At 39.2% G+C, this 17013-nt stretch overlaps 1 protein-coding gene across 4 annotated transcripts in view; it reads left to right on the forward strand.

Annotated features, from left to right (window-relative positions):
• The window catches only part of slc4a11 (solute carrier family 4 member 11), a 141649-nt gene that overhangs the window by 112935 nt on the left and 11701 nt on the right, over positions 1 to 17013 (forward strand). For all 4 annotated transcript variants that reach the window (XM_062995081.1, XM_062995082.1, XM_062995084.1 and 1 more), the window contains exons 9-12: positions 5422 to 5506; positions 5628 to 5753; positions 10120 to 10233; positions 16850 to 16982. In XM_062995081.1, coding sequence (XP_062851151.1) covers positions 5422 to 5506; positions 5628 to 5753; positions 10120 to 10233; positions 16850 to 16982 — 458 coding nt within the window. The remainder of the gene's footprint in view (positions 1 to 5421; positions 5507 to 5627; positions 5754 to 10119; positions 10234 to 16849; positions 16983 to 17013) is intronic.

The raw sequence follows: 17013 nt of genomic DNA on the forward strand, positions 1-17013 counted from the left end.
CTAAATTCAAATACAAATCAGATCACATTTAATAATGTTTATTTTTATCATTTTAAGATCATAACGTTCAGATTTTAGTTTTGCAGATCCGACAGATCCCTGTTTTTTTGTAATGCTTTAAATTGATATATTCAGCCTTTTATGGAAGTTTGTAAAGCAAGTGAACTGTTACTTCTTTCTGAAACAGGGGTTCTTAACCTGGAGCACATGGCCCCCTGGGTCACATAAACATTTTAATATAAAATAATATAAAAAATATATATATACAGTGTATCACAAAAGTGAGTACACCCCTCACATTTCTGCAGATATTTAAGTATATATTTTCATGGGACAACACTGACAAAATGACACTTTGACACAATGAAAAGTAGTCTGTGTGCAGCTTATATAACAGTGTAAATTTATTCTTCCTTCAAAATAACTCAATATACAGCCATTAATGTCTAAACCACCGGCAACAAAAGTGAGTACACCCCTTAGTGAAAGTTCCTGAAGTGTCAATATTTTGTGTGGCCACCATTATTTCCCAAAACTGCCTTAACTCTCCTGGGCATGGAGTTTACCAGAGCTTCACAGGTTGCCACTGGAATGCTTTTCCACTCCTCCATGACGACATCACGGAGCTGGCGGATATTCGAGACTTTGCGCTCCTCCACCTTCCGCTTGAGGATGCCTCAAAGATGTTCTATTGGGTTTAGGTCTGGAGACATGCTTGGCCAGTCCATCACCTTTACCCTCAGCCTCTTCAATAAAGCAGTGGTCGTCTTAGAGGTGTGTTTGGGGTCATTATCATGCTGGAACACTGCCCTGCGACCCAGTTACCGGAGGAAGGGGATCATGCTCTGCTTCAGTATTTCACAGTACATATTGGAGTTCATGTGTCCCTCAATGAAATGTAACTCCCCAACACCTGCTGCACTCATGCAGCCCCAGACCATGGCATTCCCACCACCATGCTTGACTGTAGGCATGACACACTTATCTTTGTACTCCTCACCTGATTGCCACCACACATGCTTGAGACCATCTGAACCAAACAAATTAATCTTGGTCTCATCAGACCATAGGACATGGTTCCAGGAATCCATGTCCTTTGTTGACATGTCTTCAGCAAACTGTTTGCGGGCTTTCTTGTGTAGAGACTTCAGAAGAGGCTTCCTTCTGGGGTGACAGCCATGCAGACCAATTTGATGTAGTGTGCAGCGTATGGTCTGAGCACTGACAGGCTGACCCCCCACCTTTTCAATCTCTGCAGCAATGCTGACAGCACTCCTGCGCCTATCTTTCAAAGACAGCAGTTGGATGTGACGCTAAGCACGTGCACTCAGCTTCTTTGGACGACCAACGCGAGGTCTGTTCTGAGTGGACCCTGCTCTTTTAAAACGCTGGATGATCTTGGCCACTGTGCTGCAGCTCAGTTTCAGGGTGTTGGCAATCTTCTTGTAGCCTTGGCCATCTTCATGTAGCGCAACAATTCGTCTTTTAAGATCCTCAGAGAGTTCTTTGCCATGAGGTGCCATGTTGGAACTTTCAGTGACCAGTATGAGAGAGTGTGAGAGCTGTACTACTAAATTGAACACACCTGCTCCCTATGCACACCTGAGACCTAGTAACACTAACGAGTCACATGACATTTTGGAGGGAAAATGACAAGCAGTGCTCAATTTGGACATTTAGGGGTGTAGTCTCTTAGGGGTGTACTCACTTTTGTTGCCGGTGGTTTAGACATTAATGGCTGTATATTGAGTTATTTTGAGGGAAGAATAAATTTACACTGTTATATAAGCTGCACACAGACTACTTTTCATTGTGTCAAAGTGTCATTTTGTCAGTGTTGTCCCATGAAAAGATATACTTAAATATCTGCAGAAATGTGAGGGGTGTACTCACTTTTGTGATACACTGTATATAAAATCTAAGTGCAATGCCCCGTAATGTTTTATACTCTGCGTGATTAACCTCAGCTTGCTTGTCATAACAAATAATATCTTTATCAGCATCATGGTGTGTCTGGTGGCACTTACAAATACACCTCAGACACACCAAATAAATCAACATGATACTGGCTTGAATTTGATTTTAAATCAGTGTGCTGTTTTCATGAGCATTTCAATTATCAGTTAACTGCCAAAATCAAATACAAATCAGATCACATTTAAAAATGTTTATTTTCACACGATCATAACGTTCAGATTTTAGTTTTGCAGATCCGACAGATCCCTGTTTTTTTGTAATGCCTTAAATTTGTATATTCAGCCTTTTATGGAAGTTTCTAAAGCATCTGTACTGTTACTTCTTTCTGAAACAGGTTCTTAACCTGGAGCACATGGCCCCCCTGGGTCACATAAAAATTTTAATATAAAATAATCTAAACTAAAAATATAGAATCTAAGTGTAATGTCCCGTAATGTTTCATACTCTGCGTGATTAACCTCAGTTCGCCTCTCATAACAAATAAAGAGGGGTCCATTGCTTTTACCAGATTCTCAAAGGGGTCCGTTACTCAAAAAGATCCTGCAGTTTTGTTACATGTACAAGTTATTTAGAAAAACTTGATTTTGTCAGTTATTTACAGGCTGTGCTTTGGGTTCACTCTCTGCATTTTTTGGGGGGTCTGGGTTTCAGTAATTTTGTTTATTTGGTATCTCGCCCCTCATTTTCTGGTAGCTGACAAAATGTATTTTATAATTATTCATTTCTCTTAATTGACTGTTTATCTTTATCAGCATCATGGTGTGTCTGGTGGCACTTACAAATACACCTCAGACACACCAAATAAATCAACATGATACTGGCTTGAATTTGATTTTATATCAGTGTGCTGTTTTCATGAGCATTTCAATTATCAGTTAACTGCCAAAATCAAATACAAATCAGATCACATTTAATAATGTTTATTTCCTCATTTTAAGGTCATAACATTCAGATTTTAATTTTGCAGATCCGACAGGTCCCTATTTTTTCCTTGTGATGCTTTTAAAGCTTTCCAATGCTGCACTGACCAACATCTATGCTGATTTCCCAGCTAATGCTCAAATAGATGCAGATTAGCATTGCATTGTAGTGTTTCTGCCAATGCTGTTCTGATGCTCTAACCTTGTAGTGACCTTGTAGTGATGTATTTCTAACGCTGGGCTGTTTCTCTCTCCAGTCTGCAGTCTCCACTCACCTTGTCTCTCTCTCTCTGCTGTGCAGGGGGTTCTGTGTGAGTGAGATTTAACTGCGCTTCTGTAGGCGAGCGAGACTAGGAGTGGATATCAGTGGTGTAGTTGAGGCCGTATGCACACAGTGCTCACAATTTACTCACAGTACTCCCACTACTTCAGCCTCGGTTACACCACTGGTGGAAATGTTTGTGCTTCTATGTGTGTGTTTGTGTGTCTGTGTATTTGGCTGTATTTATATTCATCAAATTATTGGTAAACATGTCTGTGTGGTTAATTAGCTTTTCTTAAGCTGAAAATTCTTCCTTAATTAAAGTACATTACTTTTCAATAAATAAAAACACATCATATATTTACTACTAATATTTTAATATAGGGCAGTTGTAGTAGCATGTGAGGTACTGCACTAGTAAGCAGAATGTTGCTGGTTCAAACCCCACCACTGCCAGGTTGCCAGTTTTGGGCCCTTGAGCAAGGCCCTTAACTTTCAATTGCTTAGACAGTATACTGTCACAGTACAGTAAGTCTCTTTGGATTAAAGTGTCTGCTAAATGGAGTAAATGTAAATGTACTGTTTAATCATATTTACTACTTGTTTAACATTCCATTACCAGCAGCAGTAGGTTTTCTCTTATAATGCCTAAAGAGAATCAAAAATCCAAAGCATAAAGCTTCCAAAATCCAACATTTCTTCAGATCTTTTAGGCTCCCTTGCTCTTACTTGAGCACTTCTCTTTAGCTCATTCCACATCTTTTCAATGGACTTTATGTCAAGGGTACCAGCATGTCAGAAAGCTTTATTCTCTGCTTAGTGAATCGTTCTTGTGTTTTTGGAGACTTAAAATCCAGCCATAACCCGATCACAGTCGTTTGGCAAAGGGAGGTTTTTTTAGGCCCATGATGCCATGCATGCTAAAAAGATTACCAGTTCATTTAAAGAAAAGAAAAAAGACAGTCCAAAACATCTGTGTCTGACCACAGTATCTACTTTCAAAGTTCCAGTAGCGTTTAGCAAGCCGGTAGGGCAGTGGTAGCTCAGTGGTTTATCTACTATCCTAGTGATCAGAATGTTGTTAATGTAAGCCATCATTGTCACTGGTGGGCCCCTGAGCAGAGCCCTTAACCCTCAGTTGCTTGAATTGCAAGTCGCTGAAGGCCATAAATGTAAATGCAAATTACTGACTACATGGGGGTGGGATACGTATACATGTTATCTCAAGCAGGTTTATTACAGTTCTGTTTGTTTTTAAGTTCTTAATTATTGCCCAAAAATAGTTTTTTTTAGGAATGTAGCTGATTTCCTGATTTATTAAGGTAAACTTATTTTTGTGTAATTTAATTTGTTGAATTCTGAATATTTTTGTACTGATAAATGACTAAGGGATGTAGCCTTGTGTCATCTCATATTTCCGCTAGTAAAACAGAACAAAAGTTTTTTAAGTTTAGGGTTTTTTATATTTTATATTTTATAGTAGCTTGCTACTTCTGAGATCTGGGGATGCAGGGCCAAAACAACTTAGACATTTGGAAAGCACGCTTGTTAGTGCAGCGCTCCCCAACCTTTTTTGCACCACGGACCGGTTTCATATAAGATATAATTTCACGGACCGGCGGGGGCGGGAGGATTTAAAATAGAAGAACTATAGAATGGAAAATCAGTATGAATTTGCAACGAGGCGCTGCTCCCACCTAGTGGTGATTGGGGACAATAACACCCAAAGAGTTTTGGAAATGTAATTGCTCTTGTAGCGATCTCTAATTATTTATTCTTTCTGTGCGGCCCGGTAATAAATGACCCACTGGGGACCACTGTGTTAGTGTATAGAACTGGTATGCGACCCCTATGTACATAAGCAGCGACAGAAAAAAGTATATATTTTCAGTGTGAGATTATGCTAGTTAACTACACATACATCTTTACCAGGGGTAGCTATAATTCTGGAGCTGATTGTCTGTTTTGTAGAAAGTGTTTCTGAGTATTTATGACTGTATAAGTGTGCTTGCTTATTTGACCGCTTGAACAGTTTCTTCTCCTTTGCGCAGTGTGAACTGTTCTGGTAGCATGGGTGCAGCTTGTGTTTAGGTTTTTGCTTGTGATCGTGCAGGAGTCTTCGTGTGTGTGTGTGTGTGAGATCGTCGATGTGATCAGTGCTTGTGTGTGTAGTCCTGTGTTTTTCCCTCTACAGTATATCACTCTCTATGTTTGGTATACCGAATGTGTATAATTGTGCTTTTTTTCTCTGTTCCTCTGTAGTGTAGAGATTTTTTCAGAGTGGGCAGAGGCATCTATGAGGATCTTTGTCGTCGCCTGCCTTTCTATACATCAGACTTTACTGATGGTAATTGGGTGCCGAAAAAGATGCATTAACACAAATACACACCTGACAGTAAAAGACTAAATTAAAAAATAATGATAAAATAATAGTTGTGTATATGATTGTGTGTGTGTGTGTGTTTTAGGTATTGTGGGCAACAATAAAGCACTAGTGAAGTACATGACGACGTCTATTTTTCTCTACATTGCTGTTCTACTTCCTGCCATTGCATTCGGTTCACTCAATGATGAGAGTACAGGAGGAGAAATAGGTAAGAATTACAGAGCTTTGCTTTGTTAAGCATTTACACCGATCAGCCATAACATTAAAACCACCTTCTTGTTTCTACACTCACTGTCCATTTTATCAGCTCCACTTACCATATAGAAGCACTTTGTAGTTCTACAATTACTGACTGTAGTCCATCTGTTTGTCTGCATGCTTTGTTAGCCCCTTTCATGCTGTTCTTTAAATGCAGGACTCTCCCAGGACCACTACAGAGCAGGTATTATTTGGGTGGTGGATCATTCTCAGCACTGCAGTGACACTGACATGGTGGTGGTGTGTTAGTGTGTGTTGTGCTGGTATGAGTAGATAAGACACAGCAATGCTGATGGAGTTTTTAAACACCTCACTGTCACTGCTGGACTGAGAATAGTCCACCAACCAGAAATATATCCAGCCAACAGCGCCCCGTGGACAGCGTCCTGTGACCACTGCTGAAGGTCTAGAAGATGACCAATTTTAAACAGCAGCAAAAGATGAGAGATCGTCTCTGACTCTGACACTCATACCAGCACAACACACACTAACACACCACCACCATGTCATTGTCACTGCAGTGCTAAGAATGATCCACCACCTAAATAATACCTGCTCTGTGGGGGTCCTGACCATTGAAGAACAGGGTGAAAGCAGGCTAAAAAGATATGTAGAGAAATAGATGGACTACAGTCAGTAATTGTAGTTACTACAAAGTGCTTCTATATGGTAAGTGGAGCTGATAAAATGGACAGTGAGTGTAGAAACAAGAAGGTGGTTTTAATGTTACGTCTTATCAGTGTGTTATATTTATAATAATTATACATTTTACTCTATTAATTGAACCAGTATCAGTCAAAGTCAACCAAAAGCAGTAGGTCTTCAGTGGACCATATCTATTGAATTTATAGTATTATGGACGTGAATTATGAATGAGTATTATATAGAGTTGATTTATTCATTTGAAGAATGTATTTTGAATACCTCCTACCTTAAAAATATTGGCCAATCATGCCTGTGTAGATGTCCGGGCCGGCCGATAGCATCACTTAGATTCTATCCCAGATCTCCACTGGGTTAGAGCACCACTCAAGCACACATACATCCTTTAATGATCATATAGTACTGGTTAATGTAATGACAATAGGCAGTGTATTCAGTTATATAGGGAAGTTTTGTAGATTTTATTTTTATAAAACTAGTAAACTATTTTGTGAGCTTGTGTGGCATAAAGGCATAAAGAACAATGCTGCTGGTAACTGTAGTGCCTGAATTCCAGAGGTTCGAATCCCAGGCTGGGCTCATAAATCCAGAATGTGCATGTGTTATGTGAACTCAGCCACATATCAGTTCACTCTTGGTGCTGATCTCAAGCCTGTATAAATAGAAGGGCATTTGGCATAAAAAAAACATGGCAATTTAAATATTTGCTAAAGACAAAAATAGCTATTGACAAGCATAACTAATGACAATACCATGGTGTGATTAAAATAGCTAATGACTATACCAGGGCGTGAAAGAAATAGTAGGGCTGCCACTAACGACTATTTTTCTATCGATTAATCTATAGACTATTTTATCGATTAGTCGATAAAAATTAAATTAATTCAGAATCTCATTTAAGCTTCTTTTATTTTAACTGTATTGCATAATAATACGGCACAAAACTAAATGTAAACAGGGTTTATGTCCATATTATCAAATTCTCAAGTGCTCCATATTAAACAAAGTGCAGCATGTGTTTATGGCATTCTGTACACAAAGCAAAGTGCTTAAACTTAAAGCAGAAATAAAATAGTTAGAGGTAGCCACGTCTCATTAAGTCCAACGTACAGTAACGACAAATTTTAACCAACACATTCACTCAAAAATTACTTCACATTCTAAGCGATGTAAACAAAGTGGTAAGTGTTTTACATGAGAAGCTTTTTGCAGCAACCGCAAAAATCGTGAGCCCAACGCAACAAAGTGTGCAGCGGTCTAACTGAACTTGCTAAGAAATACCATATTCCGAGATCTCCACTATTAAGAAGCTTAATGAAACAATATAGCAGTAAGAGTTTTGCCGCATCTCATGCGCCCTAACTGAACTCACTAAGGAATACGATATTCCAAGATCTCCGTGATTAAGACGTGTAATGAAACAATATAGACGTTCAACATCGCACTAGTGCTGCTGTGGTACCATCAAAGCTTTGCACAGTGTACAAACCACCTTGTTGTTTTGTGGCAGTTGTTAGTATTCCCAAACTTTTGATGATTTGGCTCTTGGAAAACTTTTAGCTTTTCTTTGAAAGTTCTCTACATTTGGCCTCTGACTGCTGCAGACGGCATTTTTTAAAGACTGCGCTTAATTCTGCCAACCAGTGACTGGACCAAATACTAAAATTAAAAAGGATCATTTATAAACATAGTTTTAAAAACAATGCATCAACTTAAAATATTGACTTCGATGCAATTTTAGCGTCAACGTCACTGACTAGGTCGACCAATCGCAGCAGCCCTTAATGACAATTCTAAAGGATGGTACGTTTACATTTACATTTTCAGCATTTAGCAGAAGCTTTTATCCAAAGCGACTTACATTTATGACTGATACAGTTTGAGCAACTGAGGGTTAAAGACCTTGCTCAGGGGCCATTTGCTGACTCTTTAAACCTTGTGCTACCACACAACAACCACACTCAGCCTGCAAATTTCCTCTGTCATTTAGCAACAGCAGTTAATGCAGACTGTACAAGTGAACACTTATGATAAATCATGCAATATTGTTCACCAATTGTCTACATTTTAAGACATGTTACCAAGGTAACACAACTTATTTGAAGGGTAAAAGATGATACATTTATAAGCATTAACTGAATCTCTTGTGTAGCGATTGTGGAGTATTTATAAAGGCCTTGTGCCGAAAGGAATGTTTTGTGCAGCATGTGAAAAAGATGCCTCTATTCTAATAATAGACAGAAATAATAGACAACACAGAAGCACTTCATAATTTAAAAGCATTATGATGCACCATTCAGACCTCATAGCTCAGAGTTTTTAAAAAACCAATGTACCAGCTGAGTAAAGAGGTTTCATGTAATAATCTCAAAGTTCTAATTAATTGTCCATCCATAAACACTGTACTTTAATACTGTTCCTGTGTCATGATATTCATGCACTCAAACTAAAAGGTCAAATTCTGGAGAAAAAAAAGTCCCAACCATTAAACACTGAACAGTTTAAAATATTAAATCTTTAAATGTCATACCAAGTTTTTTATTAGTTTCCCAGTGCTGCTGTATTAATTCTTTATGTGATGTTACCTGAAACAAAGTACTGATACATTTATGATTTTTTTGTATGTGTGTATTTGATATTTTCTATATGTATGTAATATCTCAGCTAAATAATTAAAAAATATGTGTTTAGAACATAAATTCATAAATAAGTCTGACCTTTATATTCATTCACTTATATTACTTAATAACCAGAAGCAATTTATTCATTCATTCATTCATTTTCTTATCTGCTTATCCAGTTTGGGGGTGGGAGGGTTGGGGGTTGCTGGAGCCTATCCCAGCTTTTCAATGGGCGCAAGGCACACAGTAACACCCTGGACGGGACGCCAGTCCATCGCAGGGCAGACACACATACACACACATTCACTTATAGGGCAATTCAGTGTCTCCAATTAACCTGACTGCATGTTTTTGGACTGTGGGAGGAAACCGGAGCTCCCGGAGGAAACCCACGCAGACACGGGGAGAACATGCAAACTCTGCACAGAAAGGACCCGGACCACCCCTCCTAAGGATCGAACCCAGGACTTCTTGCTGTGAGGCGACAGTGCTACGCATCGAGTCACCGTGCCGCCAGAAGCAATTTATTTAAAAGAAAAAAAAACACGAGTCGGTTCTCTCTGTGTGGAGTTTGCATGTTCTCCCTGTGTCTCTGTGGGTTCCCTCATTAGCTCTGGTTTCCTCCCACAGTCCAAAGACATGTGAGTGAGGTAAATTGGAGATACAAAATAGTCCATGACTGTGTTTGACATTGAACGTGAACAGATGAATTATGTTGTTAACATGATGTTAAAATCCTAATAATAATAATAATAATATTGGTTTTTATTAATAGTTCAGTAGACTGGTACATTTAGGATCATTTGGTGCTCAGTAACCCTAGTATAGTATAGTTATAGTATAGTTATAGTATAGTATAAACTGATTAAAATAAGATTGTAGGTGTATGTAGTTTAAATTAATATTACATACATATTAATTATTTTATAGTTTTTTTTTTATTTTATACAATAAATTGTCTGTTTAACTGTCATTTATGCATTATTTTAGTGCAATATTTAAAGGACTAATGATTTTTTCTGTGTGCATTAGATGTTCAGAAGACAATTATTGGCCAGAGTATAGGTGGAATCATCTATTCTCTATGTGCTGGTTCCCCTTTGGTGATTCCCTTAACTACTGCACCCATTGCCATCTTCATCAGTGGTATGGATAATTTTCCTACACACACACACACACACACACACACACACACACACACACACACTAACACACATATATAAACAGTGCTACTCCATGTACACATCAATTCAAACAAACACATATGTGCAGTGCCACCCCAACCCACCTCCACCCACACAAATGTTCACACTCATCTCATTTGTGTGCGAGTTGTTTACTTCACTTTCTGACTGAGTAATGAGCCTGTGTGTAGAATTAGAGCTCTGTTTGCTGCAGCAAGGATTTCTCACTCTGAACCAGAAGGCGGACAAGCCAACATAGCTGCAGTTTGTTTAGGCAAGCTTAGAGGTTCGCCTCTTCCAATCAAAGAGCCTTGCATGTGGGTTCCTGTTGATGAACCGAACTGACTGATTACCTCTCTGTTCTAGGAACAATGCTTGGAACAGTATGTGAAAAAAACGTTTTTTGTTCTTGAAATTAAAAAAAGGGGTTGGAATGACATTGTTAATTTGCAAAATAGATAAACACACACATAAAACAAACCAATAAAGGTTTGAAAACAGAACACTAGCTGCACCATATTGGAATCAAGTTTCTTTATACACCGACCCATGTTACCAAAACTATTAATGGATTATAAGGAAGTCAACATAAGGAGGTTTCACCCAAGGAGGGTGGGTCCATGCTGATTAAAATAATTTTTTTATTTTTTATTTTTCAATTTATTTATGCATTTTCTCCCAATTTGTCTTCCGCTGCTGGGGGATCCCTGATTTGCAGTCGGGGAGGGTATACTGCTGCTCACGCCTCCTCCGACCCACATGCAGCCCTTACCGGAAGCCTTTTTTTACCTATACACTCTGCACAGGCGCCTCTCTATCTGCCAATCAGGGTTCTTACACAGCGTTTTCGAAGACCCCACCCACATAGTCCGCCATCCCGCCCAGCAGAACCGTGTCTGCTACAGGCACTGCCAATTATGCCTGCTAGATGGCACCCAGCCAACCAGTCTCAACATTGAGTTACGAACTTAGGAGTTCAGAATCTCAGCGCTGGTGTGCTAGCGGAATATCCGGTCTGTGAAGTTGATATGAGACAATGTCTATTGTAAAAAGCTCTATACAAATAAATTCAACTTGACTTGACTTGACCTGACCTGACCATAATATTGTATCAAATTGGATTATGTGATAAGTATTTGTACAGACCAGATACAGGTGCTGTCTTGCTAAATACTTTGCCTTCTCCTATACACTGGGTATATCTTTGCCACTGGAAGGTGCACTTGTCAGTGTACTCTCAGTGCCGGTCCCAAGCCTGGACAAAAGTAGGGAGGGTTCTGTTAGACAGGGCATACAGCATAAAACAATGCTAAGTCTGGGATGAAGACCAGATCCACTGTGGCGACCACTAAAAACGGGAACAGCCACCAGAGAGAAACAAAATGTCTTGCTTCATTGGCTAAGTATGCTCACACATACATGAAATGATTTTTTTGGTTACAACAGTGCACAGTAACAGACAACATGAAGCATTCCACAGTAATATAGTAATTCAGTAATAACCCCCCCCCAACACACACATTCACACAGTCATACCTGTAACATTTACAGGTGAACTACTTGAATTATTCAAGTTCTAAGTGCCAGAGTTGAAAGATGGAGTGTTGTGTATTTGACAATATACATATATCAAGATAAATCAAAAGCTATCAAAAGAAAATGTGCAGCCCGTAGTGAAGATACCAGGCAGAAAGGGATAGAACCAGAATGAGAACTGGTTGTCACCACTGGCATTAACGCCAGCATCACGGTTTCAAAGGAGAAAGAGAAGCCAGCAACTCTGTGGGAGGCAAACTGTGATTAAATAAAAGCAGTTTCATCTTAGTGAGGCGCAGAGACTATGAGTCATCATGTCCTCCTGCTGCATATTAATGGCATGGCAGATGAGCATGATACTGTAATCTGCTCTCAGGTGGGCCCGTTAGAGTAATATTACAAAATATTGTTCCTTATTTAGTTATTATTCACAAACACATTCTGCATAAACTTGCTTGTGTGTTTTGTTTATGTCAGATGATGGACAATTAACATGGCATTTCCAGTAAAAGTTATACTCTTGCACAGCAAAGCAGCCCCAAATTAGGATGCTACCAACACCATGCTTTACAGTTGGGATGTGGCATTTTGTGTTTTTCCACAAACACTGTTTTTCAGTAAAATTCATTGCACTGTTATACTGATTCTTAACAAATTTCCATCATACATCAGAAATTTTAATGTAAATGTAAATATTTAATGACATAATGTGGAAATGATTTAAAAAAAAAAAAAACTGTCTCACAAGCCAGGTCTTCAAATTCCAACAGAAACAGTACAAAATTGTGTGGCAGACTTTTAAAGCTGCAAACAAAGCAAGAAACTCCAAATCAATACCCACCGTTTGTCAGGCAGTTGATTTGAACCAATTTTTGGCACTCGTTTAATATTTTAGCATTGTGATAATCCGCTTCAATGGAATTGTTTCTTTCAAAGTCATTATTTTGAGAGACATCAGAAACAGAATGCACATGCAGAGACCGCTTTTAAAATCAACAGCAGACCATTTATTTGCTTTCTTCTACTTGAATCAATAGCCTAACCCACACAGTAAGTCATGAAAAAAACAAGCTAATTCACTTTGGGCCTCCAGCATGGGTAGCTATAACAAGCCTGTATATAAACAGTAAATAAACCTACCATATATACCACAGATGCCAAACTCAAGTCCTGTAGGCTTAGTAAAGCTTGGTGCCTCATTTCATTCAGCCTAACAAATTTGAAAAAAGGTGTAGAAACTGATCATAGAACATTACTACCCTACTTTTTTACACTGGCATAGCACTAGTGTATTACATTCTTAGGTTTATAGTTTCTAAAAATGCAGTATTTGCTTTCACACCCTTCTATTTAAGTATTTATTAACACAGCTAAGAGACCTTTTTATTTTAGTTTTAGGAATTTAATGCATATTTACCCAGTCTTTTTGTAACAAGTCCAGCTCCATCTGGGCTCTGTTCCAGAATCTTGCCTCATCTGCCATGCCTGTTGGGTAGCCTAGTGGGTAGGGCTTTAGGCTATCAACCGGAAGATTGGCAGTTCAAATCCAGGCTCTGCTATGCAGCCACTCTTGGGTCCTTATATATATAACAAATAAAGTATATCTTCTGTTATGGTTATGTAATATTTAGTTCCTTTTAACTGACAAGTCACTTGCACCTTGTTAAGAGTTGATTTGCTCCATGTGGGAGGATTTCTATACATCGCGGTTTCTCCCTTACAGACTAAAAAGCTCTGCAGTTTGGCAACCTGCTTTTTCTCTGAAATGGTGTGACCAGGCTTGCTACATTTTTCTTTTGATGGGGGATTCCAGCATACCTTTATCTTTTCATGGGAAAAACTTTGTGGTTCTTTCGGCCTTACTGTTAGTGCTTTTCCACCAAAAGTTCCTTGGTTTTTAAACCGGTTCTATTCAGGTTTCTTCGAACCTTGGTGTTTTGTGAAGAACCGACCCGCGTTTCCACTAGTATTTGGAAACCAAGCATACGCCATCAACGATTGGCGTTACACAACGAAAGTAAAGAGTAGTGATGTGATGGCGGAGCGTGTAGGTTATGTGCGAGCATTTGTGCTGTTGTTACAGATGTTCGTTTTTATGCAAAAAGCATCGCTCAACTATTGGTAGTAAGAAGACGTAGATGTGTTTGTCGCAGTTGTTTTTTTTAGTTCATTGACGTGAGAATCGTTTTGCGCTTCGCTCTCACCGCGACCCTCGGCGCAAATAGCCGCTCTGCTCAGAGCTCGGCTTGAGCGATAAAACATCACTAAAGTTCCACGACACGAACATCCATTTGTGTGAAATAACCATCAAATCCAGTCTAAAAGATCCACATGTATCTGTGTTTAGCTGTATTAACTTCACGTGTGGTGGTTTTGCAGCTCGGGGTTCTGAATCCGCTTCTCGGGAGAGTCGAAAAAAGCTTTACGTAAAAAAAACGTAACGTGGCTTAATGTACTAAAAGTACTACATAGAAACACACTCCATTATTACTGGTTATAAGTGTTCTGTACTGCCTAAATTCATTGCTCATTTTAGTACAACAAGCCATGTTACGCTTTATTTTTCACGTTAAGCGTTTTTCGTTCTGTCCGGGTCACTTTTACTACGTCATATCACACAGTTCATCTCTTTGAAAATATCAGCGAATATCAAAATTTAATCAGGTGAACTTTAAAAGATGGAAGTTTAGCACTAAAGCAGTTTAGTAGCTTCTCATATGAAAGCACCCAAACCTCTACACTTTGACACCCCCACCAATGACATCACGGTTCGCGCTGAAAAAACAAGTATTCTGTGGTGCCAGATTAGAACGCTAGTTCACTGTCTGGAACCTCTTTTTTTCTGTGGAAACACGCGGAACCGGTTCAAAATCAAGTTCACGAACTGGAACGGAGCCGGATCCGCGTTGGTGGAAAAGGGGTATATGGAACCTTCCTGGGAGAGCGAATTGTCTCAAAGGCAGTGTGACATGCATTGCTGTCCCAAGCTTGTTTTGAGGGTCTTTTCATCTTTTGCCAAGAACTGGGTTGTTACAGATAGCAACATGGTCCCATGAAGGTATTTTGGGGATGGTGTCAGAAGTGGAATAAGTTTCAGGCTTCTATCATTTGTTGATTTGTCATCTAGTTAGCAGTATCAGTTTCTGTTTACAACAAATGGTTCATGTCTGGCTGGATATTTTTTAAAGTCTGTCGAGAGCTTCCCATACTTATAGTCCAATGTTGTGGAGTTTGTTGGGGTTTTTCCATACTCCACATGTTTTGAGACTATTGTGGTTTTCCTCTACTTACAGTTAGCCACCTGTTTTGAGTCTGTTGGGGTTTTTTCCAATCTCAAGGTGTTCCTTATAGAAATTGATTGACTGCTACCGTGTTGATAAGTGTAACTCTCTTACACAAATACCTACATCAACACACCTTGTCAGAGATAGCTCAGAACCCATCACAACTCAAATTCAGATTATCCATGGGAATACAGACTCTCACAAAGGTATTATGACGATGGGGTTAAAACCCCTATTATAACTTGTTAGGTAAAATATCAAGGTGTCCATAAACTTTTGGTAACTTGTCCTTCTCCTCTGACCTCCGTGTTACAACAGAGGTGCTCATTTCAGTAATACTTAACCACAGAACCTGCCTCTTTCTCTGAATGTTAAACAACCCCAACACCTCTAACAATGAACTTGGTTCTGCTTGAAAATAATTCTCTTTGGTCCCTGCTAACATTAAAATTCCACCAAGCTTGGACACAGGCTCACATTCTCACGTGCACTTGTTATCTCCATCTATTTAAACTCCCACCTTCATACAATAAACTGGAAGCTTACTCTGACTGTGTGATGAGTCTCTTCCCATGAGCACTCAGGTTTTGCAGAGCTCTTTCTTTCAAACTCATAGCAGCAAATGACACTGGAGTAGAGGACCTGAATGCCAAGATTTCTTTAAGATCTCTTGCTGTTCTAACTAGAGATGGACCGATTGGGGTTTTTGGCACCGATTCCGATCTCCTTTCAGGGACATCGGCCGATAGCCGATTCCGATCGGGAAGGGGGGGGGGGGGGAAGGGGGTTAGCAGTAAATACACTTAAAAAGAGCCTCACAGTAAAGATAAACCAGAGCAGCGCGCGTGTGTGTGTGTTTGTGCCTTTAGAAGATACGCTTTGTTCACAGTATCGCTATAAGTGATTCATTGATTCATGAGTTGATTCGTTTTTATGTGAAGCGTAAGTTTCTCTTCTCAGTTATCTCTCCGTGTTTACTGTTATTAATTAAATGTCGGGGTTTTAAATAAACACCAACTACTACAGAACATTTTGTGTGACTCTCTTACATTAAAAAGCTTCATTAAAAAGCTTAATTAAACTGCTATTACCACAGATCTGTAACCGAGTCAGACTCGTTCCGTCTAAGGAGCTAAAAGTTTTCTAAAAGTTCAGCAGATGATCCGGAACTAACGAATTTGGTAATTAATAAACTTTTGCCTCGGATTGGCTCTGTAACGTCTTCTGTTCTCATCTACATCACAAGTAAGAACCGCTTACGATTTACCAAAGTGAACCAGGAGTTTATATAACGTGCTGATAGAATCGACTCAGATGTGACCGGGTTGAATTATCTTTTTAAAGTAAATATTACAATCAGCAAAATTACATCGTAAGAGCTTTCACTGTGGTTTCTGTACGATTGTTGATGAATGGTGATGTGATGGTTGGTGCTTCGTAGCTCAAAGTCTGGATCAATCCACTGAGCTGTTAACTTAACGTGATCTTTATATATCACACGATCGGATCGGCTACTTTTAGGAAATATTGCCGATAGCATATTTTGATTAAAAATCGGCCGATACCGATTCGTAGCCGATCGACTGTCCCATCTCTAGTTCTAACATAACTCAAGTACAGCTCATCCATAAAAATATAGGTTCTTACTAAGGTATTACTGGGCTCAAATCTCCTGTAATAACACAAATTCAAAACAACAGAACATGTATAGTATATTTCATCAATTCAGTTTTGCAACTGCATGTTGTTTGTATGCAGTAATCAGAGGCATCTGTGATGATTACAAGCTGGACTTTGCAGCATTTTATGCTTGCATTGGACTGTGGAGCAGCTTATTCCTCATCATTGGAGGTGTCTTCAATCTTAGTCTACTTGTGAAGCTCTTTAAAAGGTCAGGTTCTCAAACACCAATACACACTTGC

This window comes from Trichomycterus rosablanca, chromosome 5 (assembly GCF_030014385.1).
Source record: "Trichomycterus rosablanca isolate fTriRos1 chromosome 5, fTriRos1.hap1, whole genome shotgun sequence".
Lineage (NCBI taxonomy): Eukaryota > Metazoa > Chordata > Actinopteri > Siluriformes > Trichomycteridae > Trichomycterus > Trichomycterus rosablanca.